Raw genomic sequence first — 27388 nt, 5'->3', positions numbered from 1 at the left:
CAGAACTGGGATTGGAACTCAGATCTCCAGGGAGTCTCTGTGGAGCTTTCATTAACAGTTTGCTGGAAAGAGCATCAGTCTGATGAATCTGGAGTCCTGGGTTCTCTCCAACCACTCATGTTTGGCTCAAGCTCTTAATTCTGCTATGTCTCATTATTTTCATCTGTAAAATGGGAGTAAGATTTCATGACACAGCTGCACGACTGAATGTAAAAGTGCCCTGCAAAAATCCTTGGCCTGCCCAGCTCATGATAGCATCAGCACACGGGGACCCTGCAGAAGTCCTCGGCCTGCCCAGCCCGTGATAACATCAGTACATGGGGACCCTCCACTTCCTGCCTTCACCCCTGACGTCAGAGCCTGCAGGGTGGCAGAGCCAGAGGGGAGATGCATCAGAGGGTGTCAGCTCCAACTGTCACCAGCTCAGTGGGTTTTCCCTGCCCTTGACTGTGCGGATGTGCCCCCCCGCCCCGCCCCCACCTGGGGACAGCTGCTTCCTAGGGACACACTGCTTGCCCTCTGGGGACTCTCAAAAAGGGGGAATGTGGTGGGGGGGGAACTGCTGCTTGTCAGCCACAGTGACATGGTTGAACCTGGAAAGGGTCTCCTGTCAGCACCTCAACCCCTTCCTTGGCAGGCAGGGAAACTGAGTTCCTGACAGCTCAGAGACTTGCACGTGGTCCTGGTGAAGCAAACACAGGTCTTGAGAATCAGAAAAGCCTGTCTTGCAGCTCCCTGGCTTATTAACCATGTGGCCTTGGGAAGTTATTTAACCCCTCTGGGCCTCCTTGTCCCCATCTGTGAAACAGGAATAAATACGATTGTTGGAGGATTACGTAAGGGTGTGTGTCAAGTGTCCTTAGGATGGTGCCTGGTGGGTAGTCCTAATACTGCCTGTCATCAGCTGTCATGGTTACTAAAGAAACATTTCTTTGCAGGAATAAAGCCGGTTGGTTGGACAGTGAGCTCAACATGTTCACACACCAGTACCTGCAGCCCAGCAGATAGTGGGCACCTGAGGCGGAGCCTGCGTGGAGAGGGGCGGTGCTGCCAGCCCTGAGTACCATGTGGGCTCCCCCAGGGGCACGTGTGGCTCCTGCCCCTGGCCACCGCCAAGAGAATGAAGCACCCAGTCTCGTACCATTTTGAGCCCTCCAGCACTAGTTATTTTCCCCCTCCTTTGCCTGCTGTTGCAGGAAGATCTGGCTCATACCCCTAAAGGACACTTTCAATGACAGCTATGGACAGCATGGTACCAAGGAGTTAAGTTGAGGTTTTTTCCAGCTTTCTTGGGTTCATCTGAGTGCTTGCTAAGGCCTTGGGATCTCAGCATTGCACAACGCCTCATGGAAGCCTTTGAAGGTATTACGCAGACACCCCCACCTTTCTCCAGCCTGTGCGCACCTGCCCTCCTTGCAGCCCAGCACACCTACATGTGTAAGGGATGATTGGAGTTTCTTCCCAGAGAGTCTATCCCAGAAGGACTGTGGCTTGTGTTCATCTCGCCTGTTGGCTCAGTGCTTTATCCCATTTGCAGAGCCTCTCAGACACGTCTTGGTGTTGAGGCTCAGTTACCCCTGGGCTTAGGCTGAGGTGGGCCCTGTGCTGTGGCCGAGGCAGCTGGAGGAGTGGGAGTAGCTCAGAGGAGAGGGCTGTTGGATGTATGGGGAGCTGGCAGAGCAGGTGGCAGTCACTGGGACAAGGAGGGACTTGCCTCTCATTATTGTGCCCCCTGCTTTAGTGTCAGTCCTGGACTTGTGCAGGCCTGTTTTGTGTGGATGTGTTTTGGAAGATGGCTTGGTCTAGGTGGTTGAAGGATGTAGTAGAAGGAAGGATGGTGGAAGGTGGGGACCTTGGTAGCTGGCTGAGGAGTGTGGGCCCCACACAAGACAGCTGGAGAATGGGCCGTCCACTTGACCTCGTTCTCAAGGGGCTCATGGGTCTGAGAGCCCCCACCCACTAGGCTTGATTGCATCCCTGTTGTGCTCTTTAAGAGACATGTTTCCACCCCACCCCCCAACCTTGCCCCAAGTGCCCTGGACTAAATTTCCTGCACCAGTGACTGCAGTTGGCCAGGGGACAATGTGGAAAATCCAGTGCCCATCCTTCTACCCTCCCTGATCCCCAGAAACGTCGACTGACCCCCTTATCCTTATGCTGATGTTGAGTTTTGGGATTGTTGCTCGTTGAAGTGGGGGCAGATGCCTGTCACCAAGGTGTTGACTGTGTGAGAAAAGCAGTTTGGGTGACAAATCCTGTGTGGCACAAGTTGGATCACTTCCTAGAAATAAGCAACACCTCTCCCAAAAAGCAGCCCACAGGGCGGGGGCCCAGCAGCCCAGCCATCACTCATCTTTGAGGAAATTAGTTGGTGGCCTCTGTGCACTGGTTGGTGGCCACATCACAGGTGATGTCCTGTTCACATACCTGCTTGTACTTAAAACCCTCAGTCTGTCCTGTTGTGTGGGGCAAAGTGATGGACTCTGCCAGGTGGATGTGCTGTGGGTGGGTGCTCCCGGTGTGTGCCAGGCCTGAATGGATAGGGGCCACCTCACAGCATGTCAGGGAAAATCAGTGTCACACAATTCCAGTGGATTTTGTGCTCTTTTTGGGGGAAAAAAAAAATTATTTAGCATAAACATGAATTTTTTTTCAATGTAGCCCCTGGGGAATGAATGAAATTTTGAGCTTCTTCAATAAGTAAAATTAAATTAAGACCACTGAGGGAGAGACCCTTTCTGAAAGAAGTCTGGCCAAAGGCACGTAATGCTGCTGACATTGTTCTGTTTTTACGTTCATTTGCTGGAGCACAAGACGTGCTGACACAGTGAGTTTTCTCTGATGTATTTAAGGTGATGTATTTGCCTGAGTTACTCCTGTATCATTCTCATAATATTGGAAACTAAAATAAAACCTAGTTGGAAATCCTTTGTGAGATCTCCATCTTTTCGGGTTCTTGTACAAACTCCTCTTTGACATGGCCAGCTGTGTTCTGAAGTGACCAAAACTATAGTTCCCACTATAATGTGGCTCCTTATTCTTGGAAGGAGTTTGATACTCTCAAAAGAACAAATGGTGTAACTGATCTTTAAGGATCAGGAAATCGAGACTGATTTCTTTATAGATTTCTCTGTAACTCCAGACCATTTTTTCACTTAAAAAGTAAATGACTCACTGTTCCATCCTGCTTTGCCTTCTGAGAATTTGGTTGCGACCATTCTTTTCTTTTTTTTTTTTTTTGAGATGGAGTCACGCTCTGTCGCCCAGGCTAGAGTGCAGTGGCATGATCTCAGCTCACTGCAGTCTCCGCCTCCTGGGTTCAGGCAGTTCTCTGCCTCAGCTTCCCAAGTGGCTGGGATTACAGGCGCCTGCCACCACACCCGGCTAATTTTGGTATTTTAGTAGAGATGGGGTTTCACCATCTTGGCCGTGCTGGTCTGGAACTCCTGACCTTGTGATCTACCCGCCTTGGCCTCCCAAAGTGCTGGGATTACAGGCATGAGCCATCATGCCCGGCCTTTTTCTTTTGTTTAAGAGTCCTCAGGAGTAGATACGGGGGTGGCTAGTCAGTTTCCCCACCCCTACAGCTGTCCTCTCGGCTCTGGTTGTCGCCCAGTGGCCGCCCTGCTCTCCCACAGAGGCCACAGCTCAGCTGATAGCAACCTCATCCTTCCAGATTCCCAGGCCACACACTTGGGGCATCACCCATGAGTCTGCAGTCACACGTGCTGCACCTAATCTATCACCTGCTGTCTTCCAAGTCTATTAACCCTGCCCAGTTCCTCGCCTCCATCACAACCATCAGCCCGGATCCAGGTTCCTGCTCCTGCCTTGGCCCCGCCTATCCTTGCCATCCTGTGGCTGTTTCAAGGCAGCAGCCAAAGACTTTCTTAGGTAACAAAAAAAATGAATCATCTTTTTTTTTTTTTTTTGCAATCCACGAAACAAGTAGTTTCTGTCATCAACAAGATGTTACGTACAACCCACTAAATTGTTCACACCACCATCATCCTGGGTGATGAGCCATAGTTGGAAAAAAGGTCTTCTTGCCTTATGCAAATGCTGCTTAGTTATTCCCAGTCAAGGCTCGCCTCATTCCTGTGCTTTCTCTGACTACCTCATCTGTCCACTGGGGAATCTGAGAGGCTGGAAGTTTTAACCCTCTGGTAACAATGTCCCCATTTAATCACAAAAAGTAGGTAGTCAGGAATGTATCACTGTGTCCCAAACACTGGAGTGACAGCCCAGGCAGCTCTCTCAGAGCATCTGGCTCATACATGGCTTCAGAAGCAGGGCCCTCCTCACAGATGTCAGCTAAGTTGTTCACTGGGTCCTCAAGTGGATGGTTTCCTGTCTCTTAGTGGGACTTTTAGGCTTGAGATAAGAACAGCCAACTTTTTTTTTGAGTTTAGCATGTGTCAGACATTCATATGCATGAGCCCTAATCTCAAAATCCAATGGTCTGTTTTCCCTAATTTCCTCAAATGAGGAAGTTCATTATTTCAGCAAAATATTTGTGCACCTACTCTGGGCTAAGCATGGTTCTAGGCATTGGGAATATAGCAGTAACTAAGGTGGATAAAAATCTGCCTCGAGCTGGGCATGGTGGCTGATACCTGTAATCTCAGCACTTTTGGGAGGCCGAGGTGGGCGGATCACAAGGTCAGGAATTAAAGACTAGCCTGGCCAACATGGTGAAACCCCATCTCTACTAAAAATACAAAAATTAGCCAGGCTTGTTGGCGTGCACCTGTAATCCCAGCTGCTAGGGAGGCTGAGGCAGGAGAATTGCTTAAACCTGGGAGATGGAGGTTGCAGTGAGCCGAGATCGCGCAATTGCACTCTAGCCTGGGCAACAGAGGGAGGCTCCCTCTCAAAACAACAACAGAAATCTCACTCACTGATTAATAACCTTTTTCAATTACAAAGAAAAACAACATATTCGCAAAACTCCCTAACATCAGGAGTCATCAGAGAATTATCCCAAGTCTTGATTTACAAACCAAACCCTTATGCGTCTGATTACATAGAGGACTGGTTCTTACAAACATTTTTTTTTTGAGATAGATTTTTGTTGGCTGGAGTGCAGTGGCTCTGTCATGGCTCACTGCAGCCTTGACCTCCCAGGCTCAAGTGATCCTCTCACCTTAGCCTCCCGAATAGCTGGGATTAAAAGTGTGCGCCGCCCATGCCCAGATAATTTTTTTGTTTTTTGTAGAGACGAGGGGGGTCTCACTATGTTACCCAGGCTGGTTTCGAACTCCTGATCTCAACTGATCCTCACATCTAGGCTCCCCAAAGTGCTGGGATTATAGGCGTGAGCCACCATGCCTGGACACAAACATTCTTTTTCTTTTTAAAATTTAATTTAATTTTTAAAATAGAGAATGTATGTTGGCTGGGCATGGTGCCTCATGCCTGTAATCCCAGCACTTTGGGAGGCTGAGGCGAGAGGATCGCTTGAGTTCATGAGTTTGAGACCAGCCTGGGCAATCTGGCAAAACCCTGTCTCTGCAAAAATACAAAAATGAGCCCAGCATGATGGTGTGCACTGGTAGTCCTAGCTACTCCAGAGTCTGAGGTAGGAGGATCACTTGAACACAGGAGGTGGAGGCTGCAGTGAGCTGAGATGGCATCAATGCACTCCAACCTGGGCAACAGGGAGATGCTGTCTCAAAAAAAAAAAAGAGAGATGGGATCTCACTGTGTTGCCCAGGCTGACCTCAAATTCCCAAGCTCAAGTGATCCTCCCGCCTCAGCCTCCCAGAGTGCTGGAGCTACAAGCATGAGCCACCACACCCAGCTAACAAACATTCTTTTCTGATAAGCAACTGCAGAACTTAAGCTAGTTTCAGCCAGCTTACAGAAGCTGTGAACAAACTATTTAGCCATTGCACATGAGCTCACCTCTTCTCATAAATATGTATACAGCTTTTCTCTCAAACTTGCTAAATATGTATGAATACGGGCCCTGTGAGGCATAAAACCCAACCTGTCCTTTCTCTCTTGGAAGAGAGCACCTTTGGTGCACGCTGCAGACCGTCTCTTCCTGGTTTGCAAACAAGTATCAACAAGAAAGTGCTCCTTTCTACTATTTAGCCATCTTGGTGATCTTTTAGACAACATTGTATTTCTGCTAGGAACATTAGTGTTCAAATCTCTGTGTAGGCAGATGTTTTCATTTTTTGCAGGTAGATATCTCAGGCTGGACTTGGGCCATATAGTAAATTTATGTTTAACTTCTACAGATTTTGCGAAGTGGTTATACTGTTTTATATTCCCGCTAGTAATGCACGTGGGTTCATATATATATATATATATATATATATATATATACACGTTTTTTTTTTGTTTGTTTTGTTTTGTTTTGAGACAGTCTTACTCTTGTCACCCAGGCTGGAGTACTCTGTCACCCAGGCTGGAGTGCCGTGGTGCAATCGTGGCTCACTGCAACCTCTGCCTCCCAGGTTCAAACCATTCTCCTGCCTCAGCCTCTCAGTAGCTGGGATTACAGGCGCTTGCCACCATGCCTGGCTAATTTTTTTGTATTTTTAATAGAGACAGGGTTTCACCATGTTAGCCAGGCTGGTTTCGAATTCCTGACCTCAAATGATCCACCCGCTTCAGCCTCCCAAAGTGCTAGGATTACAGGTGTGAGACATTGTGCCTGGCCTACAGTGAATCTTTAACTTTACACACCATCACTTTAGATATATAAATCGATATGTAGTGGTATCTCATTGTGGATTTAATTTACATTTGCCTAGTGAATGGATCCCAGAGCAGGAGAAAACTTAGAAAGGCCTAGTGAATGGATCCCAGAGCAGGAGAAAACTTAGGCAGACTGGGATGGAAGCTAGAACTAGAGGCATTCGTGGTGGATAAGGATGCTGTATGGAGTCTCTGGCAAGCCTCAGTTTTTATGATGTTCGGCATCTTTTTATGTGCTTGTCATCTGTATTTTTCCTTTGCTGAAATGTCTGTTCAATTATTTTGCGCATTTTAAAAATTGGGCTGTTTTATGAGTTTTGACAGCTTTTTATGTAATCTGGATATAAATTCTTTGATACATCATTTGCAAATATTTTCTCCAATCTTGTGGTTTGTCTTTTCATTTATTTTTTTCTAAAAATGGAACAAGTTCCAAATTTTTAATCTGGACAAAGAGAATTAAAACCAAGCATATCATACTTCCAAAACACATATCCATCGGCGAGTCAGCAAATCTGGGGAAAAACAACCGGAATTGACTATGAGGCTGCTGTAATTAATCTTCATCGTCTCATTGCAAAGGTACTATCTGAATTTCTTTGGCTATCCTTTCTGTTAATATTATTTGCAGCAATTACTCTTAGTGACCTCAAATCAAATGATCCACCTGTAACATCCATTAGCATGCCACCAGCTTCAGTAACAATAATGCTACCTCCTGCAAGAGCCCAGCAGTGAATTCCCATTGCATAATATGCATCTGCTCCTCCAGTTGCCACAAGGCAAACAGCTGCCGTTCCAACACTCCGGATCCCATGAACAGGAATGCAAAAAAACTTTTCCATATTAGAAAGAACAATTCTTACAGTCTCTGGTGTTCTGGAAGAGCCCAATTCAGTCACCAAGAGTGGTTTGGTAATATCTTCTTCCTGTGAAACGTGTAGTTTTTGACCATTACAAAAGGCACCTTTTTCTTTCCTGAAAGTGTACATCTTATCTCCCGCATAACTGTATACAACTCCAAATTATATTTTTATATTTACAGCAAAGCCGATTGAAACAGCTACAAAAGGAAATCTATGTACAAAGTTAGTTGTTCCATCAATAGGGTCAATGATCCATGTGGGGTTGTTAGTTAAGGCACTTTTCTCCCCACTGCCACAGATTCCTCACCAATGAAACTGAGATGGATACTTTTCTTTTATGGAAGAGAGAAGCATTTCTTCAACTTTTTGGTCCATAGCAGTTACCAAATCAACTGGAGAATCTTTCGGTATAACCTTCATTTCATTTCTTTTTTTTCGAGATGGACCCTTGCTCTGTCGCTCAGGCTGCAGTGCAGTGGTGCAGTCTCGGATCACTGCAAGCTCTGCCTCCTGGGTTCACGCCATTCTCCTGCCTCAGTCTCCCAAGTAGCTGGGACTACAGGTGCCAGCCACCACGCCTGGCTAATTGTTTTTTGTATTTTTAGTAGAGACGGAGTTTCACCGTGTTAGCCAGGATGGTCTCGATCTCCTGACCTCGTGATCCACCCGCCTCGGTCTCCCAAAGTGCTGGGATTACAGGCGTGAGCCACGGCGCCCAGCCTGATTTCATTTTTTAGAGCATCACAAACTACCTCTCCAGCTCATCTTGCTAGAGTTACTGCATAATCCATGCATTCCTGCCAAGGATCAGCCATCTTCTTGAGTCGGAGGGGTTCCTGCTAGTTCGGTGCCTGGTGTTATCACTCTCGGCTCTTCCGGAGGTAGAGGGGCTACCTATCTTCTTTTCATTCTGTTTTTTTGTTTGTTTGTTTTAATTTCAGACAGAGTTTCCCTCTTGTTGCCCATACTGGAGTGCAATGGTGTGATCTCGGCTCACCACAACCTCCACCTCCTGGGTTCAAGCGATTCTCCTGCCTCAGCCTCCCGAGTAGCTGGGATTACAGGTATGTGCCACCATGCCCGACTAATTTTGTATTTTTATTAGAGATGGGTTTCTCCATGTTGGTCAGGCTGGTCTTGAGCTCCCAACCTCAGGTGATCCGCCTGCCTTGGCCTCCCAAAGTGCTGGGATTACAGGCGTGAGCCACTGTGCCCGGCCAATTTTTGTATTTTTAGTAGAGACGGGGTTGCGCCATGTTGCCCAGGCTGGTCTTGAACTCCTGACCTCAGGTGATCCACCCACCTTGGCCTCCCAAAGTGCTGGGATTACAGGCATGTGCCACCACGCCCGACCCCAGTTTTTCTAAGTTTTCTAGTTTAGGTTCACAACTAGAGCTATGATCCATTCTAGGTTAATTTTTGCATATGGGTTTTTTTTGTTTTATTTGGATGAGTATGTGGATATCCAGTTATACCTGCAACATTTGTTGAAGACACCATCTTTTCTTGTTTTTCCAAGTTTCCACACACATTATTGATAAAATACATTTTTTGCGGGGGGGCGCTGGGTGTCGCTGGTCTGTAACTCCTTATCTCAAGCGATCCACCCACCTCGGCCTCCCAAAGCGCTGAGATTACAGGCGTGAGCCACTGCTCTGGGCCGAAGGCATTATCCTTTCTCCACTGAATTGCGCTTTCATTTTTGTCAAAAATTAATTGCTCACATATCGGAACTCTTTATTCTGCTGCATTGATCTATTCGTCTATCTGGACGCCAATACTATACTTTCTTTTTTAATTTATTTATTTATTGAGACAGGGTCTCTCTCTTTGTCAGTCAGGCTGGAGTGCAGTGGTGCAATCTCAGCTCACTGCAGCCTCAGCCTTTTTGGCTCAGGTGATCCTCCCATCTCAGCCTCCCAAGTAGCTGGGACTACAGGCGCCCATCACCACGCCCAGCTAATTTTTTGTATATTTAGTAGAGATCGGGTTTCACTGTGTTAGCCAGGATGGTCTCCATCTCCTGACCTCGTGATCCGCCCGCCTCGGCCTCCCAAAGTGCAGGGATTACAGGCGTGAACCACCGCGCCCGGTCTCGCCCGGTTAATTTTGGTATTTTTAGGTTTGCAGGCGTGAGCAACCCCCAATACTACATTTTCTTGTTTACTGTATAGTCCTTATCTTCTGGCACAAAGCAGGCACTCACTAAAAACCTGAATGAAAGTATAAAGCAGGCTGGACGCGGTGACTCATGCCTGTAATCCCAGCACTTTGGGAGGCCGAGGCGGGCGGATCACGAGGTCATGAGTTCGAGACCAGCCTGGCCAACACAGTGAAACCCTGTCTCTACTTAAAGAAAAAAAAAAGCGTGTAGTCCCACCTACTCGGGAGGCTGAGGTAGGAGAATCGCTTGAACCCGGGAGGCAGAGATTGTGGTGAGCGGAGATCGCGCCACTGCACTCCAGCCTGGGCAACAGAGCGAGACTCCGTCTCCAAAACAAAACAAAAATTATGAAACGATGAGTACAATGCAATGAGTCGCCCGCCGCCTGCCAGACCTACCCCGCAGCTCCAGACTGCCGCCTGCGCGGAGCCTAGGCCACCGAGCCTGACGGAAACTGCAGCTCCTGAACGCGTATCCCAGTCCCGCAGCTGACCAATCGGAGCCCGCCCTTCCGGGGCCCGCCCCCTTCCAGGAATCGACTTCCGGACTGGCCTCGAAAATTGACCAACCGGTTGTGCAGTTCCGCTCTTGGTCCCGCCCCCATGTTGAAACTGCCGCTTCGGATCGCGGAGTAACGCTCGCTAGGCGTCCTGGCCCTGCCCCTCACCTGACCCCGGGCGGCGGCGGCGGCGCCCCTCACCTGACCCCGGGCGGCGGCAGAGCGGAGGATTCTGCCGGGTGAGTGCGGGGAGGCGGCACTGAGGTGGAGCGGAAGGGCTCTGCAGGAGGCTCCACGTGCATTCCCGCGAGGGGCTCAGGGGCTGCAGTGGAAAAGAAGGGGAGGCTGCGTCTGCCTCTGCCGGGGTCCCGCCTCGGCGTCCGCCCGCTTGGCCTCTGTTACTTCTGCGGCCCTGGTGTTTCTGGAGCGTCGCTTTCCCGGTGCCTCTGCTCAGCGTTTCCCTTTCCAAAGCGCGACCGGGGTCAGGGGAAGGCAAGGCCAGCTGTGCCCTTTGACCCCGTGCAAAAACGACGACCCTCTGATACAGGGGGTGTGGCCCAGAGCTACTTGGTCAGTTAGGGGTGGGGGCCGGGATCTTAGTCCTGCGAATCAAGCAGTTGGCCCCCCTTGACTGCATCTCCGTGCCCCCCAGCCCTGTGGGGTCATATACGTGTGGGAGGGTCCCAGGGTAGTAGGCTTCTTTCTGCTCCAGACCTTGCACCCGATCCTGAGGATACTTGGAGGTGGGGGCAAGGGCTGGGAGGAGGAGGCGGAGTTTTCCCAGGCTCCCCCACACTTCCAGGGAAAGGCTTTCCAGGAAACCTGAACTCATTTACCCTGGAGTCAAATTTGGTTCTTGCCTCTTGCTAGCTGTGTAACTTGAGGCAAATTGCTTAACTTCTCTGAGCTTTGGTTTCTTCATTTGTAAAAAGAAAGTGAAGGAGGAAGGGAGGGCAGGAAAGGAGGAAGAATCCCTTTTGAAGCCTGGTTTGTATTGGGTTCACCAGTTATAAAGCAAAGTTGTCCAAACCACTGCCCAGGAGGTGGAGGCTACAGTGAGCCCAGAAAAAAAGAAAGGACGCATGCCCTTGCCATTTTGGTAATAATAGACGTTTATTGAATGCTTACTATGTACCACTGTAAGCACTGTATTAAGTAAGCACTGTGCTAAGTACCTTGTTTTTTGTATTTTGTGTGTGTCAGTCTTGCTCTCACCCAGGCTGGAGTGCAATAGTGTGATCTCTGCTCACTGCAACCTCTGCCTCCCAGGTTCAAGCAATTCTCCTGCCTCAGCAGCCTCCTGAGTAGCTGAGCTTACAGGCGCCCACCACCATGCCTGGCTAATTGTTTTATTGTTGTTGTTGTTGTTTTTGAGATGGAGTCTCACCCCCTCACCCAGGCTGGAGTGCAGTGGCGCGATCTCAGCTCACCGCAACCTCCGCCTCCCAGGTTCAGGTGATTCTCCTGCCTCAGCCTCCCGAGTAGCTGGGATTACAGGCGTGCGTCACCACGCCCGGCTAATTTTTGTATTTTTAGTAGCGACAGGGTCTCTCACCATGTTGGCTAGGCTTGCCTCAAACTCCTGACCTCAAGTGATCTTCTGCCTCAGCCTTTCAAAGTGCTCGGATTACAGACGTGAGCCACTTGGCCTGTTTTTTGTATTTTTGTTTTTGTTTTTTTTTTACAGTGATGCGACCATGGCTCACTGCAGCCTGGGCTTTCTGGGCTAAAACGATCCTCGAGTAGCTGGGGCCACAGATGAGTGCCACTACGGCTAGCTAATTAAAAAAAATTTTTTTTTTTTTTGTAGAAAAAGAATGTTTCTACAAAGGTTGCCCAGGCTTAATATGCTTTCTTTAATTCTAACAACAATCGTATGAGGTAGGTACTGTTGTCTTCCAGCAGATGAGGAAACTGAGGCACAGAGAAGTTAAATAACTTGCCTTAGGCAGTACAGTTAAAGAGTGTCAAATGGGGGTCTCTGGCACCACAGGGCACCCTACTGAGCCCCGTGTCCTGCTCTCTTGACTTCAGGTAGAAGAGCTGGGGCTGGAACCCAGCCCTGAGGACATCCTGTGGCCCAGGGGCAAGTGACACCTGCTGCAGGAGGCCCAGGATGGTGGAGGCTGAGGACCTGGCGCAGCTGCGGCTGCTCAACCTGGAGCTCCTGAGGCAGCTGTGGGTGGGGCAGGATGCTGTGCGGCGGTCAGTGACCAGGGCAGCCTCAGAGGTACGTGCCTGCCTTGGGAACCCCAGAGGAAGTGGCTACCTGACTTTCAGGCCAGCATCCAGGCTTCTGGGCTCATCTTGTTCAACACACCCATTTTACTGATGATGGGACATTGAGGGCTGGGGAGGGAAGAGACTGGCCTTGGTCACTACTGAGGCTAGAGCAGGATGAGGACACAGGCCTTGGTACCTGGCGTAGGCCCCGTGGGTATGTTCTGGCAGCCACTCCCTGGGTGACCCGGCCCCTCTCTCCAGTCAAGCCTGGAATCCAGCAGCTACAACTCAGAGACTCCATTGACCCCAGAGACGTCCTCAACTTCCTTGAGCACCTCCTGGCCACGGGGCCGGTGCCCTGTGTGGAGCTCACCAGATGCCTGCCGAGGGGACCCCCGTGATGTGGTCAGATCGGGGGTGGCCTCTCTCCCACCTGCCAAATGCCAGCACCAGGAGTCCCTGGGCCAACCGAGACCCCACTCAGCACCCTCGCTGGGCACCTCAAGCCTGAGGGACCCAGAGCCCTCAGTGGGGCTAGGTGATCCAGGACCCCAGGAAGCACAGGCCCCAAGGTCCATCCTGGCTCAACAGAGCAAGCTGTCCAAGGTAATGTGGGAGAGCGGGACATCTGCTGATGGGAGGAGCTTCCTTGGGCCTCAGTTTCCCTATCTGACACATGTGCGTGTGGGCAGCCTCCCTTGCAGAACAAGAGGCTTCTGGGAGATACTGTGAGTTGGGTTTGGCTCAGCCTAAATGCTTGCTAAGCGGTAGCTGTGAGTTTCTCAGCACTTTTTGAGAAGAGGCCAGGCTTTGTTCACAGCCACACATAAAGTGGGGTCAGACATTTCCCTTCTTGCTCTTGTGCCCTTGGCTGAGCCCTGGGCTCCAAGTCAGGGTGTAAGTTGAGACACAGTCTCTCTGATCCTCGAGCTGCGGCTTCCTCTGGGCCAGGCCTCCTGGCTTAGTCCTTGCCCCTCTGTGCTTCCCTCCCCAGCCCAGGGTGACCTTCTCCGAGGAGTCTGCAGTTCCTGAGAGGAGCTGGCGCCTTAGGCCATACCTGGGCTATGACTGGATTGCAGGTAAGGCCTGCTGCTGGCCGGTACACACTTGGCCTGGAAGTGGGAGATGGAGGCCTGGGCTCCTCCATGCTCCTATCTCAGCCTCCACCCGGTGCTGTTGCTTGTTTCTCTGACGACGATGCCATCCTCCTTGGGGAGCACCCAGTTTTTTTTTTTTTTTGAGACGGAGTCTTACTCTGTCACCCAGGCTGGAGTGCAGTAGTGTGATGTTGGCTCACAGCAACCTCCACCTCCCAGGTTCAAGTGATTCTCGTCCCTCGGCCTCCCGAATAGCTGGGATTACAGGCGAGCACCACCACGCCGCGCTAATTTTTTGTATTTTTAGTAGAGATGGGGTTTCCCCATGTTGGCCAGGCTGGTCTCAAACTACAGAGCTTAAGATATCCACCTACATTGGACTCCCAAAGTGCTGGGATTACAGGAGTGAGCCACTGCTCCCCACAGCCACGTTCTTTTTTTTTTGTTTTTTTTGTTTTGTTTGATTATTTGTTTGTTTATTTATTTATTTATTTTTGAGACAGAGTCTCACTCTGTCACCCAGGCTGGAGTGCAATGACGCGATCTCAGCTCACTGCAAGCTCTGCCTCCCGGGTTCATGCCATTCTCCTGCCTCAGCCTCCCAAGTAGCTGGGACTACAGGCGCCCAACCCCATGCCTGGCTAATTTTTTTGTATTTTTTTTAGTAGAGACGGGGTTTGACCGTGTTAGCCAGGATGGTCTCATCTCCTGACCTCGTGATCTGCCCGCCTTGGCCTCCTAACCTCATGATCCGCCCACCTCGGCCTCCCAAAGTGCTGGGATTACAGGCGTGAGCCACTGGACTGGCCTATTAATTAATTATTTATTAATTTATTTATTTTGAGACAGAGTTTTACTTTTGTCGCCCAGGCTGGAGTGCAATGGTGTGATCTTGGCTCACTGCAATCTCTGCCTCCCAGGTTCAAGCGATTCTCCTGCCTCAGCGTCCCAAGTAGCTGGGATTACAGGTGTGTGCCACCACGCCCAGCTCATTTTTGTATTTTTAATAGAGATGGGGTTTTACCATGTTGGCCAGGCTGCTCTTGAACTCCTGACCTCAGGTGATCTGCCCGCCTCAGCCTTCCAAAGTGCTGGATTACAGATGTGAGCCACCATGCCCGGCCTTTTTTTTTTTTTTTTTTTTTTTTCCGCTTTTTAAGCGAAGACAGGCCAGGCACAGTGGCTCACGCCTGTAATCCCAGCACTTTGGGAGGCTGAGGCGGGTGGATCATGAGGTCAGGAGTTGGTTTCACCAACATGGTGAAACCCTGTATCTACTAAAAATAAAGTAATTAACCGGGCATGGTGGCGCAGGCCTGTAATCCCAGCTACTTGGGAGGCTGAGGCAAGAGAATCGCTTGAACCCGGGAGGCGGAGGTTGCAGGGAGCCGAGATCGCGCCATTGCACTCCAGCTTGGGTGACAGAGTGAGACTCTGTCTCCAAAAAACAAACAAAATGAGATGAGCAGTAGTGAGAAGAAGGGGGAAAGAGTAGAACAAAGAGTTTGGTCTGTCACTGACTGTGAGTAATCAATTGCGATAACTCACTACCTTCACACCAGCCTCTGAGCACCTTCTGAGCCATGTCTGCTCTCTCAACCTCAGGCACAGAGACGGTGCATCTGTTGAATGAATGGAGTCTCAGCTGCCCTATGTTTGAACATTTGTTATGTGCCAGGCCCCTGCACAACTCCATACCAATGCCAGTTCTTTTCACGTTACTGTCCCCAACAGCAACTTCAGCTGCCTTCTGGCTGGTTTCCTCCTGGCCTATGTCCCATTGTTGTCCTTTGCGCATGTGCGTGCGCGCGCGTGTGTGTGTGTGTTTGTGTGTGTGTTTGTGTAAATACATAACATAAAGTTTACCACTGTAGCTTTTTTTTTTTTTTTTTTTGAGGTGGAGTTTCACTCTTGTTGTCCAGGCTGGAGTGCAATGGCACGATCTTGGCTCACCACAACCTCTGCCTCCCAGGTTCAAGCAATTCTCCTGCCTCAGCCTCCCTAGTAGCTGGGATTATAGGCATGTGCCACCAGGCCCAGCTAATTTTGTATTTTTAGTAGAGACAGGGTTTCTCCATGTTGGTCAGGCTGGTCTTGAACTCCCGACCTCAGGTGATCCATCCGCCTTGGTCTCCCAAAGTGCTGGGATTACAGGCGTGAGCCACTGCGCCTGGCCTAGCATTTTTTGTTTTGTTTTGTTTTTTTTTTTTTTTTGAGACGAAGTCTCACTCTTGTCACCCAGGCTAGAGTGCAATGGCGTGATCTCTGCTCACTGCAACCTCCGCCTTCTGGGTTCAAGCGATTCTCCTGCCTCAGCTTCCGAGTAGCTGGGATTACAGGCACCTGCCACCACGCCTGGCTAACTTTTTTTTTTTGAGACGGAGTCTCGCTCTGTCACCCAGGCTGGAGTGCAGTGGCGCAATCTCGGCTCACTGCAAGCTCCGCCTCCTGGGTTCATGCCATTCTCCTGGCTCAGCCTCCCGAGTAGCTGGGATTACAGGCGTCCACCACCACGTCCGGCTAGTTTTTTGTATTTTTAGTAGAGATGGGATTTCACTGTGTTAGCCAGGATGGTCTCGATCTCCTGACCTTGTGACCTGCCTGCCTCGGTCTCCCAAAGTGCTGGGTTTACAGGCGTGAGCTGCCGTGCCCTGCCTGATTTTTGTATTTTTTTTTTTTTTGAGACGGAGTCTCGCTCTGTCGCCCAGGCTGGAGTGCAGTGGCTGCATCTCAGCTCACTGCAAGCTCCGCCTCCCGGGTTTACGCCATTCTCCTGCCTCAGCCTCCGGAGTAGCTGGGACTACAGGCGCCCGCCACCTCGCCTGGCTAGTTTTTTTTGTATTTTTTATTAGAGACGGGGTTTCACCATGTTATCCAGGATGGTCTCGATCTCCTGACCTCGTGATCCGCCCGTCTCGGCCTCCCAAAGTGCTGGGATTACAGGCTTGAGCCACTGCGCCCGGCTGATTTTTGTATTTTTAGTAGAGACAGGGTTTCACCATGTTGGCCAGGCTCGTCTCGAACTGACCTCAGGCGATCCGCCCACCTCAGCCTCCCAAAGTGCTGGGATTACAGGCGTGAGCCACCACGCCCAGCCACCTGTAGCATTTTTTAAGGGGACTGTTAAGTGGCATCAAGTATGTCCACACTGTTGAGCTATCATTACTACCATCCGTCTCCAGAATTTTTCATCTTCCCAAAAACTTCTCTCCCCATTAAATAATTACTCCTATTCCCCCTCCCTCCAGCCCTGGACAGTCACCATTCTACTTTCTGTCCATATGAATTTGACTCCTCTAGGGACCTTATATAAGTGAAATCATACAGCATTTGTTCTTTTGTACTGGCTTATTTAACATAATGGCCTCAAGATTTATTCATGTAGTGTGTGTCAGAATTCCTTTCCTTTTATTTTGTTTTGTTTTGTTTTGAGACAGAGTCGCACTGTATTGCCCAGGCTGGAGTGCAGTGGTGTGATCTTGGCTCACTGCAACGTTCACCTCCTGGGTTGGAATGGTTCTTGTGCCTCAACCTCCCGAGTAGCAGGGATTACAGGTGTGTGCCACCACACCCAGCCAATTTTTGTATTTTCAGTAGAGATGGGGTTTCACTATGTTGGCCAGGCTGGTCTCGAACTGCTGCACTCAAGTGATTCTCCTGCCTCGGCCTCCCAAAATGCAGGGATTACAGGTGTGAGCTGCTGTGCTTGGCTGGAATTCCCTTCCTTTTTAGGGCTGAGTGACATTCCGTTGTGTATAGATACCACATTTTTATCCAATCATTCATGGATGGACACTTGGGTGGTTTCCATCTCTTGACTGTTGGGAGTAATGCTGCCAGGGACATGGTTGTGCACTGTCATTTTTGACATAGCAGCCAAAGGATATTTTTAAACATGGAAATCAGATCATGTCACTCCCCTGCTCAAAACTCCCCATGGACTTTTCCCAGCACTTACTGTAAAATCCAAAATCCCATTCTAGACTTATGAGACATGATCTGGCCTCTACTGGCCCCATGATGATGTGACCTCTCGTCTTTCTTCCAGCCTCGTGGCCGCCTCTTTTTTTTTTTTTTTTTTTTTTTTTTTTTTGAGATGAAGTCTTGCTCTGTTGCCCAGAGTCAAGTCCAGTGGTGTGATTTCTGCTCACTGCAACCTGCACTTCCTTGGTTTAAGCGATTCTCCTTCCTCAGCCTCCTAGGTAGCTGGGATTACAGGCATCTACTACCATGCTCGGCTAATTTTTGTATTTTTAGTAGAGACGGGGTTTCACCATGTTGGCCAGGCTGGTCTTGAACTCTTGAACTCTTGACCTCAGGTGATCTGTCCACCTCGGCCTCCCAAAGTGCTGGGATTACACGCATAATGGGGTGACCAGAGGCGTGGCAGGACCAGAAAGGAGGCCACGGCCAGGCATGGTGGCTCACACCTGTAATCCCAGCAATTTGGGAGGCCGAGGTGGGCGAATCACTTGAGGTCAGGAGTTCAAGACCAGCCTGGCCATCATGGTGAAACCCTGTCTCTACTAAAAATACAAAAATTAGCTGGGTATGGTGGTAGGCACCTATAATCCCAGCTACTCAGGAGTCTGAGATAGAAGAATTGTTTGAATCCAGGAAGTGGAGGTTGCAGTGAGCAGAGATCACGCCACTGTACTCCAGCCTGGGTGACAAAGTGAGATTCTGTCTCAAAAAACAAAGACAGGTGCACTGTGGAGTTGCTGTGAGCAAGTGGTGGCGGGGACACAGGCCCTGCCCTTGAGTACTTGTTGAACTCTCAGCTCACTGCCCTCCCTGGTTCTGGGAAAATGGAGGCGCCTGTCCCAGTGCCTGCTCTTGGTCCATGCGCTCTGCTCCCCTGCCTTTCCTGAGGTGACCGTCCACGCTGCCACCTGGGCCCTGGCTCTGCTGCAGCGTGCTCCGCCCCTCTGCTTCTGGCTCCTCCAGGGTTTGCTTCCTGTGATCCTCTCTCTCTCTGTCCTGCATCCTCATCCTGCCCCTCGGCATGAACATGAATGTACAGGAAGCATTCTGGGAGCTGGTTGTATCTCATGTTCCCTGCGCCACGCACCGCTCCGAGCTGTGCTCCCTGTTCCTCCCGCTGACTCTTTTGCCCTTCACAATAAGCTTATTAGATAGGCGCCACCATGGTGCCCATTCACAGATGGGAAGGCTGAGGCCAGGTGAGACAGAATCTTACCAGTGGCTCACATCCAGTCGGGGTAAAGCCGCAGCCTGTTATTTCTCATCCCGATGCCACATTTCTACCTTTAGCCCACATTTGCTTCCAGTGACTGCCTATTTTCTTGATAACAAAACTTCCTCTTCAAAAGGGCTGTCTAGCCTCATTGCCTTTAATTTCTCTCCACTACTATTTTTTTTTTTTTTTTTTTTTTGAGATGGAGTCTCACTTTTTCACTCAGGTTGGAGTGCAGTGGAGTGATCTCGGCCCACTGCAACCTCTGCCTCCAGCCACCTAAGTAGCTGGGACTACAGGCATGTGCCACTACGCTCAGCTACTTTTTAGCCAGAGACAGGGTTTTGCCATCTTGGCCAGTCTGGTCTTTAACTCCCGATGTCAAGTGATCTGCCCGCCTTGGCCTCCCAAAGTGCTGGGATTACAGGCATGAGCCACTGTGTCTGGCCTCCACTACTGTTTCTTAAATCAGGCTTCAGCTCCCAGCATTTCATCAACGTGGCCCTCAGTTGGGTCATCAGTGGCCTCCATGGTGCCAACTCCCCAGCTGAGCCCTCATCCACACCTTCCTTACCTTTGAGCAGCAGGGGACACAGTGGTCACTGCCTCCCTAAAGCACTTTCTCCCCTAGACTTCCAGCCACATGCTTCCTGGTTCTCCCCCATCTCTGTTGCTGCTCCTTTCCAGGCTCCTGGGGAAGGAAAGGTCCTTGTTCTGACCACGACACCCCTAGGCCTGGGACTCAGTCTTCTGACTCCTCTCTGTCTTCCCTGACTCCTCTCTGTCTTCCCTCTTCCCTCTATGATCTCCCAAGTGCTAAGGCATTTGACACTTTCTCTACTTCTCCATTTGTATCTCTAGCCCACATCTCTCCTCCGAATTCCAGACTTGTATATCCCGCTGTCTTCTCCACATCACCATGAAGTTGTTAACCTTCTGTCCGAAATCAAGGTCCTGATTTCCACGCCATCTGCTGTGCTCCTCCTGCAGTCTTTCCTGTCTCCATAAACGGCAACTCCACATACTAAATAGGTCAGGCCATAACCTTGGGATCGACCCTAATTCCCCCCTCCTTTTCACACCATCCTGTTGACCCTGCCTTCAACATACTTTTAGAATCCGATTATAGATGTTGCGGGATTTACCATATAGCTACATCCTGATTCCCCAACTTAAGTTGAAAGTACTGTTTAGTCAAAAAGGAAAGGCATATAAGGCCAGGCGCGGTGGCTCACACCTGTAATCCCAGCACTTTGGGAGGCTGAGGCGGGCGGATCACTTGAGGTCAGGAGTTCAAGACCACCCTGGCCAGCATACTGAAATCCCATCTCCACTGAAAATACAAAAATTAATTGAGTGTGGTAGCACCCGCCTGTAATCCCAGCTGCTTGGGAGGCTGAGGCAGGAGAATTGCTGCAACCCCGAAGGTGGAGGTTGCAGTGAGCCGACATCACGCCACCACACTCCAGCCTGGGCAGCAGAGTGAGACTCTGTCTCAAAAAAGAATAACCAAACCAAAACAAAAAGGCATTTAATACACCTAACCCACCAAACATTCTCGCTTAGCTGAGCCTACCTTTTTTTTTTTTTTTTTTTTTTTTTTTTGAGACGGAGTCTCGCTCTGCCGCCCAGGCTGGAGTGCTATGGCCAGATCTCAGCTCACTGCAAGCTCCGCCTCCCGGGTTCACGCCATTCTCCTGCCTCAGCCTCCCGAGTAGCTGGGACTACAGGCACCCGCCACCTCACCCGGCTAATTTTTTTTATTTTTTTTTTAGTAGAGACGGGGTTTCACCGTGTTAGCCAGGATGGTCTCGATCTCCTGACCTTGTGATCCGCCCGTCTCGGCCTCCCAAAGTGCTGGGATTACAGGCTTGAGCCACCGCGCCCGGCCGAGTCTACCTTAAATGTGCACAGAACACTGACATTAGCCTACAGTTGGGCAAAATGATCTAACACAAGCCTTTTTTATAATGAAGTGTTGAATGTGTCATGTAACTTACTGATGTTCTGAATGTAATCACTTTTGTGCCATTGTAAAGTTGATAAATCATAACTTGAAAAATTCTGGCCAGGTGTGGCAGTGGCTCACGCCTGTAATCCCAGCACTTTGGGAGGCCAAAGCAGGTGGATCAGGCCAGGAGTTTGAGAACAGCCTGGCCAAGATGGTGAAACCCCTTCTCTACTAAAAATACAAAAATTAGGTGGGCGTGGTGGCGCACACCTGTAATTCCACCTACATAGGTGGCTGAGACATGAGAATCGCTTGAACCTGGGAGGCAGAGGTTGCAGTGAGGCGAGATCGCTCCACTGCACTCCAGCCTGGGCAACACAGTGAGATTCTCTCTCAAAAAAGTAAAAAAAGAAACATCCTAAGTCGAATCATGGTGAGTTGGGGGCTGCCCCTACCTGTCCCCAGCTGAATCCTAACTGATGCCTCTACTTCCCCTCACCTTGAAGCAGCCAGAGGAGGAGTCCTGTAAAAATATATGGCCTCCGTGATTGTGTCCCTCCCGGTCCTCAAACCCTCCTTGGGCTTCTTAACCTCATCTCCTCCACCCTTACTCTCTTCCTGCCACTTTCCCCTCCTGGCTGTTACTCAGCTGAACCACACACGTGCCCACCCTTTGCGCTTGCTCTTTCATCTGCCTGTGATGTCCTTCCTGGGAGGTCTCTGTGGCTTTTCTATGTCTCTGCTCAGGGTCGTCTCACTCGGAGAGGCCTTCCCTGGTATGGCTGCCCTGCCATACGAGGCTCTGACCATGCTCTCTTGCTTTCTGGCAGGTGTCACCATTCAGTCTTGTATCACAGATTTTTTTTGGTGGCTAGTTCATCTCTTGCCACCTTACAGTGTAAGCCTCATTAAGGCCGGGGGCTTTGTCTATCCAGTTCCTGGTACATGAAACAGCATCTAGCCCTGTCATAAGGGCTCTGTCGATATTTTTTCCATGGATGGTTGGCTATGCATCAGGGTAGACAGACACTGAAACCAACCAACAGTCCCAGTGACTAGAGGGGCCCTCCTGGCCTGTTTGAGGCACAGTAGGGGTGAAGCAGGTGGCCTGGGGTGCCGGGCTCATTGTCTCTCCAAGCCTTGGCCGATGGCCACACAGCAGCCCCCAGCCCCTCTCCCGTCAGCTGCCTGGTGCTTTGCCCACACCAGGATCTCTGGACACCAACTCTTCGATCGCCAACCAGCCTGAGGCCTTCTTCTCAAAGCTGCAGGAGTTTCGGGAAACCAACAAGGAGGAGTGTATCTGTAGCCATCCTGAGTGAGCAGGGGTGGGCAAGGGTGGGCGAGGTCCATCCCCGGCTCCATCCCCCGGCCTGCTCATCCCCCTCGCCCTCTCAGACCCCAGGTCCTAGGCCTACGTGACAGCAGTGGCAGCGGCGTGGAGGAAGACCATGAATGTGAGTGCGGGCCCTCGGTAGGCCACTGAGTAGTCCAGCCTCGCGCTGCCCTGGCCTCCCCTGCCACAGAGCAGTTCCATTTGAGATTTGGGGCCTGGGGAGGCCCCTGAGGTGTTGAGACTCATGGAGGGAGGCTTGCAGTCTGGACAGGGTGGCCAAGCCCTGGTAGGGGTGGGGTGAGCTAAGACCTGGCCTCTGAATTAGGGGCTGCCCTGTGTGGCCCCATCCCAACCTTCCCAGCAGCGCCTCTGTGCTGGTGGGACTCCATCCCAGCTCCTGAGAGCCCCGGGAGGATGTCCCTCCCCACCCCTTAGGGCGTGGGCCCCAGGTTCTGGGAGGAAAGGGGTTAGGAGGAAATGGGCCGACATTGCTTCCCAGAGGATTGGCAACCTGTGTGGTTGGGGGCCGCTGGGGCAGCACTGGGCCTGGGGACCTGGGGACCTGGGCTCCTGGTTCAGGGGGAGCTGCGGCTTCTCATGGGCCTCGCAGGCGTGTACTGTTACCGTGTCAACCGGCGCCTGTTCCCCGTGCCTGTGGATCCCGGCACCCCCTGCCGCCTGTGTAGGACACCGCGAGACCAGCAGGGCCCTGGGACCCTGACGCAGCCGGCGCAGGTCAGGTGAGTAACCAGAGTATTGGGACACCTGTGGGGACAGAGCCTGAACCACTGGTTTTAAGAGGAGTAAAGATGGGCCTGGGCATGGGCCCCCAACCACCGGGAGGCTCCTCAGGGGTCCCCCACTGCACCCCTGCACAGGGTGAGCATCCCGCTGTCGATCCTGGAACCCCCGCACCGATACCGCATCCACCGGCGGAAGAGCTTTGATGCCTCCGACACACTGGCCCTGCCCCGGGTGAGCAGCCACGTGGGGCTGGATGGTGGTGAGGGCGGGGCTGGCTCAGACTGGCCCAGGTCCCCAGGGAGGGTCACAGAGCGAGGCTGGGCTCGACAGTGGTGAGCACCCAAGTCTCTGGAGCACAGGCTGGGCCTCTTCCATCACCCACACCTGTTCCTAAGGGAGGTAGGACCCCCGCTCCATGTACCCCGGGGCTTCCAGGGTGGTCTGCCTGTAGGCTGGCATGAAATGAACGGGCCCTGTTTATTGCACTCTTGTGTACTGCAGGCATAGTCCTTAGGGGGCTTATCTCAGGGAGCCCCCACAGCAGCCAGGAGGGCAGGCACTGCTGTACCCCCACCCTGCAGGTGGGGAGACCAAAGCGGAGTGGTAGGCGCCTTGCTGGAGGAGCTGGGATTTGAACCTAGGTCTCTGCTTTTTTTTTGAGACCGAGTTTTGTTCTTACTGCCCAGGCTAGAGTGCAGTTGGCACAATCTTGGCTCACTGCAACCTCCACCTGTAGTCCCAACTACTTGGGAGGCTGAGATGGGAGGATCACTTCAACCCGGGAGGCGGAGGCTTCAGTGAGCCGAGATCTCGCCACTGCACTGTAGCCTGGATGACAGAGTGAGACTCCATCTCAAAAAAAAAAAAAAGAAAAAAAGTCCTTTCCTGTGTCTCCAGGTCAGGATGGGGGCCCAGTGGCAACTCCCCCGACTCCTAAATTGAGAGTTGGGCAGCTGGGGTCAGAGGAGGAGAAGGATGCAAAGGAAAGTCAGTTTGCTGGTCCATGAAATGGACATAACAGCGCCATCCTCAGGGATGTTGGTGGCGAGGTGGGGCTGTTCAGTGAAGCAATTCATGCGGGCGCTTGGAGAGCCCACAGCAGGAAGCGCCCTGTGAGTGTCACTGTCACCATCCTGTCCTCCTCCTGTTTCAGCTCTTAGGGCCCCAGGGATGGCTGGATGTGCCAGGATAAAAAAGGAGAGACCTGGGGTAATCTTGTGGCTAGACACAGGCCCTGCCCTGGTGGGGGCCTCCTTCCTAATGGGGGGCACAGTCCCTCCCTGATGGGGGTCTGGCCAGTCAGCGGGGAGCCTGTCCGTGGTCAGGCACCTTTAACCCCTTGCCTTCCACAGCACTGCCTGCTGGGCTGGGACATTTTCCCTCCAAAGTCTGAGAAAAGCTCAGCCCCCAAGAACCTGGACCTCTGGTCCTCTGTCTCCACTGAGGTCCAGCACCAGAAGCTGTCAGGCACCAGCCCTTTTCACCTGGTATGGCCCAGATCACATCCTAGCCTGGGGTGCCCCCCACAGGGACAGAGACCTTGGAGCAGGCCTGGGGACTGCAGAGCCCCCTGGGGTGTAGGATTGGGGTGGGGAGGATGGAGCCTGGGGGTGTCTCTCTGCAGGGGTCCAGCCCTCTGGCCCTGACCCTAGCCATCCTTCGGAACTTCTCCGCTCCCTGCCGCCTGCACTGCTCCACCCAGGAAGGCCACCCTGACTGCAAGATCCAGGAGGGAATGTGTGGAACTGAAGATGACCTGTCCCTTTCAAGTGGACCCCCTGAAACTTCCCTCTTCCCCATCCACGCCTTGCCAATGCAGGTGCCGCCCCCCACCCCCATCTGGTCAGTGCCCCAGGTCCCTCGGCCCCACGTCCCACGGCAGAAACCTTGAGGACTGACTCCTGGAGGAGGACAGCATTCCCGCCACCTCCAGCCTCTCACCTCCGGCAGGCACACCCAGGAGATGGAAGCCGCTGCCCGCCCAGCTCAGGCCCAGCTGTCCTAGGTTGGGCGGGTGGGTGGGCCCAGGCTTGTCTGCTGCCTGGGTTCCAGAGAGGAAGGACCCTGGGATGGAGGGTGAGGGATTCTGTGGAAATTTTAAAATAAAGCTCAGTGCTCTGTAGCTCAAGTCCCACGTGTGCTGGTTCCATCCTGCTCATGCACTTGGGGCCCAGAAGGCACTCTGGCCTCTCAGCCTGCCCTCCTGGCACCTGCAGAAGGAAGACATTGCGACCACTGGGACTGGGCAGTGTGCATGCGTCACGAGGGTGGCTCCTTCCGCACATCCCCAGCTCTGGGTAGTGGCCTCCACCAGATGGGGGAGGGGGGTCCCCAAGGCAGGCTGGGCCAAGGTTATTAAAAAGTCCTTTCAGGCCGGGCGCGGTGGCTCACTCCCTGTGATCCCAGCACTTTGGGAGGCCAAGGCGGGCAGATCACGAAGTCAGGAGATCGAGACCACGGTAAAACCCCATCTCTACTAAAAATACAAAAAATTAGCAGGGCACAGTGGCGGGTGCCATAGTCCCAGCTACTCGGGAGGCTTGAGGTGTGAACCCAGGAGGCGGAGCTTGCAGTGAGCTGAGATCGCACCACTGAACTCCAGGTGACAGAGCGAGACTCCATCTCAAAAAAAAAAAAAAAAGTCGTTTCAGCGAGGGCCTCTGCTGAAGCCGTGAGTCGTGTTGAATGATTCAGCTCTCTCCTTCCTGGTCCCAGAACTGGGATCCATTGATAGAAGTGCTCTCTGGAAGTCCCTGGGGTCACATGGCTCCTCCATCCAGCCCTGGGAGCCGTGGGTCATTCAGAGCCCCAGCAGGGACAGATGAGGAAACTGAGGGCTGGGCAGTGAGTCGGAGGCAAGGTTAGCAGAGCACCCAGATGTCCAGTCTGGGAGAGTAGGCAGCACCCTGTCTTTCACCTCTTGTATGTGTTGGTTGCATAGTATGAAATTTCTGTTTTTATAAATGGAATAAATGCGGAAACGAGGCATGAACTTTCTCTGAGGTTTCTCGGCTTAGAGATGGAACTGGGCTGTGCTGTCCTGGGGCTTTTTCCTGGAGTTTATGAAGCTAAAAAACCTTTCCTTCGGCCGGGCGCGGTGGCTCAAGCCTGTAATCCCAGCACTTTGGGAGGCCGAGGCGGGCGGATCACGAGGTCAGGAGATCGAGACCATCCTGGCTAACACGGTGAAACCCCGTCTCTACTAAAAAAATACAAAAAACTAGCCGGGCGAGGTGGCGGGCGCCTGTAGTCCCAGCTACTCGGGAGGCTGAGGCAGGAGAATGGCGTAAACCCTGGAGGCGGAGTTTGCAGTGAGCTGAGATCTGGCCACTGCACTCCAGCCTGGGTGACAGAGCGAGACTCCTTCTCAAAAAAAAAAAAAAAAAAAAAAAAAAAAAAACCTTTCCTTCTCTCTGGAGAAACAAAGTCTCTTTAAGTCCCTGCTTTCAATTATTTTGGGTATACAGAAGTGGAATTGCAGGATCAGAAGGTGATTCTGTGGTTTTTTATTTTTGAGATAGGATCTCACTTTGTCACTCAGGCTGGAGTGCAGGGGCGCCATCTCTGCCCACTGCAGCCTCGACCTCTTAAGCTCAAGTGATTCTCTTGCCTCAGCTCCCCCAGTAGCTGGGACTACAGGCGCGTGCTACCATGCCTGGCTAGTTTTTTTGTACTTTTTGTGGAGAAGGGGTTTCACTATGTTGCCCAGGCTGGTCTTGAACTCTTGAGATCAAGTGATCCGCCACCTTAGCCTCCCAAAGTGGGATTACAGGTGTGAGCCACCACCTCCGGCCAATAATTCTATTTTTAGTTTTTTGAGGAACCGCTATACTGTTTTACTTTCCGACCAGTGATGCACAAGAGTTCCAGTTTCTCCTCCTCGTCAACAGCACTTGCTATTTTCTGGTTTTTCTATAGTAGCTGTCCTAATGGCTGTGAAGTGTATTTCATTGTGGTTTTTATTTTAAGGATTAGTGAAGTTGAGCATGTTTTAATGTGCTTATTATTGGTCATTTGTGTATCTTTTAAACAATAATTAATAGTCTTTTTTTTAACTTTTAAGTTCAGGAGTACATCTTTATTAGTTTGTTTATTTTTAATAGAGACAGGGTCTTGCTATGTTGTTCAGGCCTCAGGCTGTTCCTACCTGGGCCTCCCAAAACACTGGGATTTTATAGGTGCAAGCCACTACACCCGGTCTGTTTGCATATCTTCTTTGGAGAAGTCAAGTCCTTTGTCCCATATTTTAGTTAGATTTGCTTTGTTGTTGTTCCACGTGTAATTTTGAGTCAGAGAACCTGTGGGAGACAGTGGTTTCTTTAGAAATTCTTTGGCCAGAGGGAGAAGAGAATTATAAGCCTTTCTGTCAAACAAAAGGTACAAAATTAGGCTGGGTGCGGTGGCTCACTTCTGTAATCCCAGCATTTTGGGAGGCCGAGGCAGGAGGATCACTTGAGGTCAGGAGTTTGACCAGCCTGGCCAACATGGTGAAACCCCATCTCTACTAAAAATACAAAAATTAGCTGGTGATGGTGATGCACACCTGTAATCCCAGGTACTCGGGAGGCTGAAGCGGGAGAGTGGCTTGAAACTGGGAGGT

The 27388-nt window shown here is 51.3% G+C and overlaps 2 protein-coding genes and 1 pseudogene across 14 annotated transcripts in view; 2 read left to right on the top strand and 1 right to left on the bottom strand.

Annotated features, from left to right (window-relative positions):
• MFN2 (mitofusin 2) overlaps positions 1 to 2930 on the top strand; it is a 31411-nt gene extending 28481 nt beyond the window's left edge. For 6 of the 8 annotated variants that reach the window (XM_030941976.1, XM_030941977.1, XM_030941979.1 and 3 more), the window contains one exon: positions 939 to 2611. In XM_030941976.1, coding sequence (XP_030797836.1) covers positions 939 to 1008 — 70 coding nt within the window. In that variant the 3' untranslated portion in view covers positions 1009 to 2611. Of the gene's footprint in view, positions 1 to 938 lie in introns of all 8 variants that reach the window. The other 2 variants (XM_030941975.1, XM_030941978.1) reach the window with 2 other exon arrangements.
• A 4460-nt stretch (positions 2931 to 7390) lies between these two features.
• Positions 7391 to 8392, bottom strand: LOC104668933 (annotated as a pseudogene).
• A 1799-nt stretch (positions 8393 to 10191) lies between these two features.
• Positions 10192 to 24910, top strand: MIIP (migration and invasion inhibitory protein). 6 transcript variants are annotated; one of them, XM_010371740.2, is made up of 10 exons: positions 10194 to 10479; positions 12275 to 12470; positions 12725 to 13069; positions 13458 to 13542; positions 21918 to 22026; positions 22107 to 22165; positions 22655 to 22784; positions 22923 to 23019; positions 24141 to 24275; positions 24608 to 24910. In XM_010371740.2, exons 2-10 carry the CDS (start codon positions 12357 to 12359, stop codon positions 24677 to 24679), a joined length of 1146 nt encoding a protein of 381 aa, XP_010370042.2. In that variant the 5' UTR covers positions 10194 to 10479; positions 12275 to 12356; the 3' UTR covers positions 24680 to 24910. The 6 variants fall into 6 exon arrangements, with proteins under 6 accessions (XP_010370043.2, XP_010370042.2, XP_010370040.2 ...); XM_010371738.2 differs by having other exon boundaries at positions 24491 to 24910; XM_010371737.2 differs by having other exon boundaries at positions 24441 to 24910.
• Positions 24911 to 27388: the final 2478 nt, after the last annotated feature.

This window comes from Rhinopithecus roxellana, chromosome 12 (assembly GCF_007565055.1).
Source record: "Rhinopithecus roxellana isolate Shanxi Qingling chromosome 12, ASM756505v1, whole genome shotgun sequence".
Classification (NCBI taxonomy): domain Eukaryota; kingdom Metazoa; phylum Chordata; class Mammalia; order Primates; family Cercopithecidae; genus Rhinopithecus; species Rhinopithecus roxellana.
This window is presented reverse-complemented; position numbering and strand designations above follow the sequence as displayed.

Bases quoted from the DNA above. Each gene is read 5' to 3' on its own strand.
- MIIP (XM_010371736.2), top strand. From the start codon at position 12,357: ATGGTGGAGGCTGAGGACCTGGCGCAGCTGCGGCTGCTCAACCTGGAG. The intron at 12,471-12,724 runs GTACGTGCCTGC...CCCTCTCTCCAG, and splicing joins TGACCAGGGCAGCCTCAGAG to TCAAGCCTGGAATCCAGCAG. The intron at 22,166-22,654 runs GTGAGTGCGGGC...TGGGCCTCGCAG, and splicing joins CGTGGAGGAAGACCATGAAT to GCGTGTACTGTTACCGTGTC.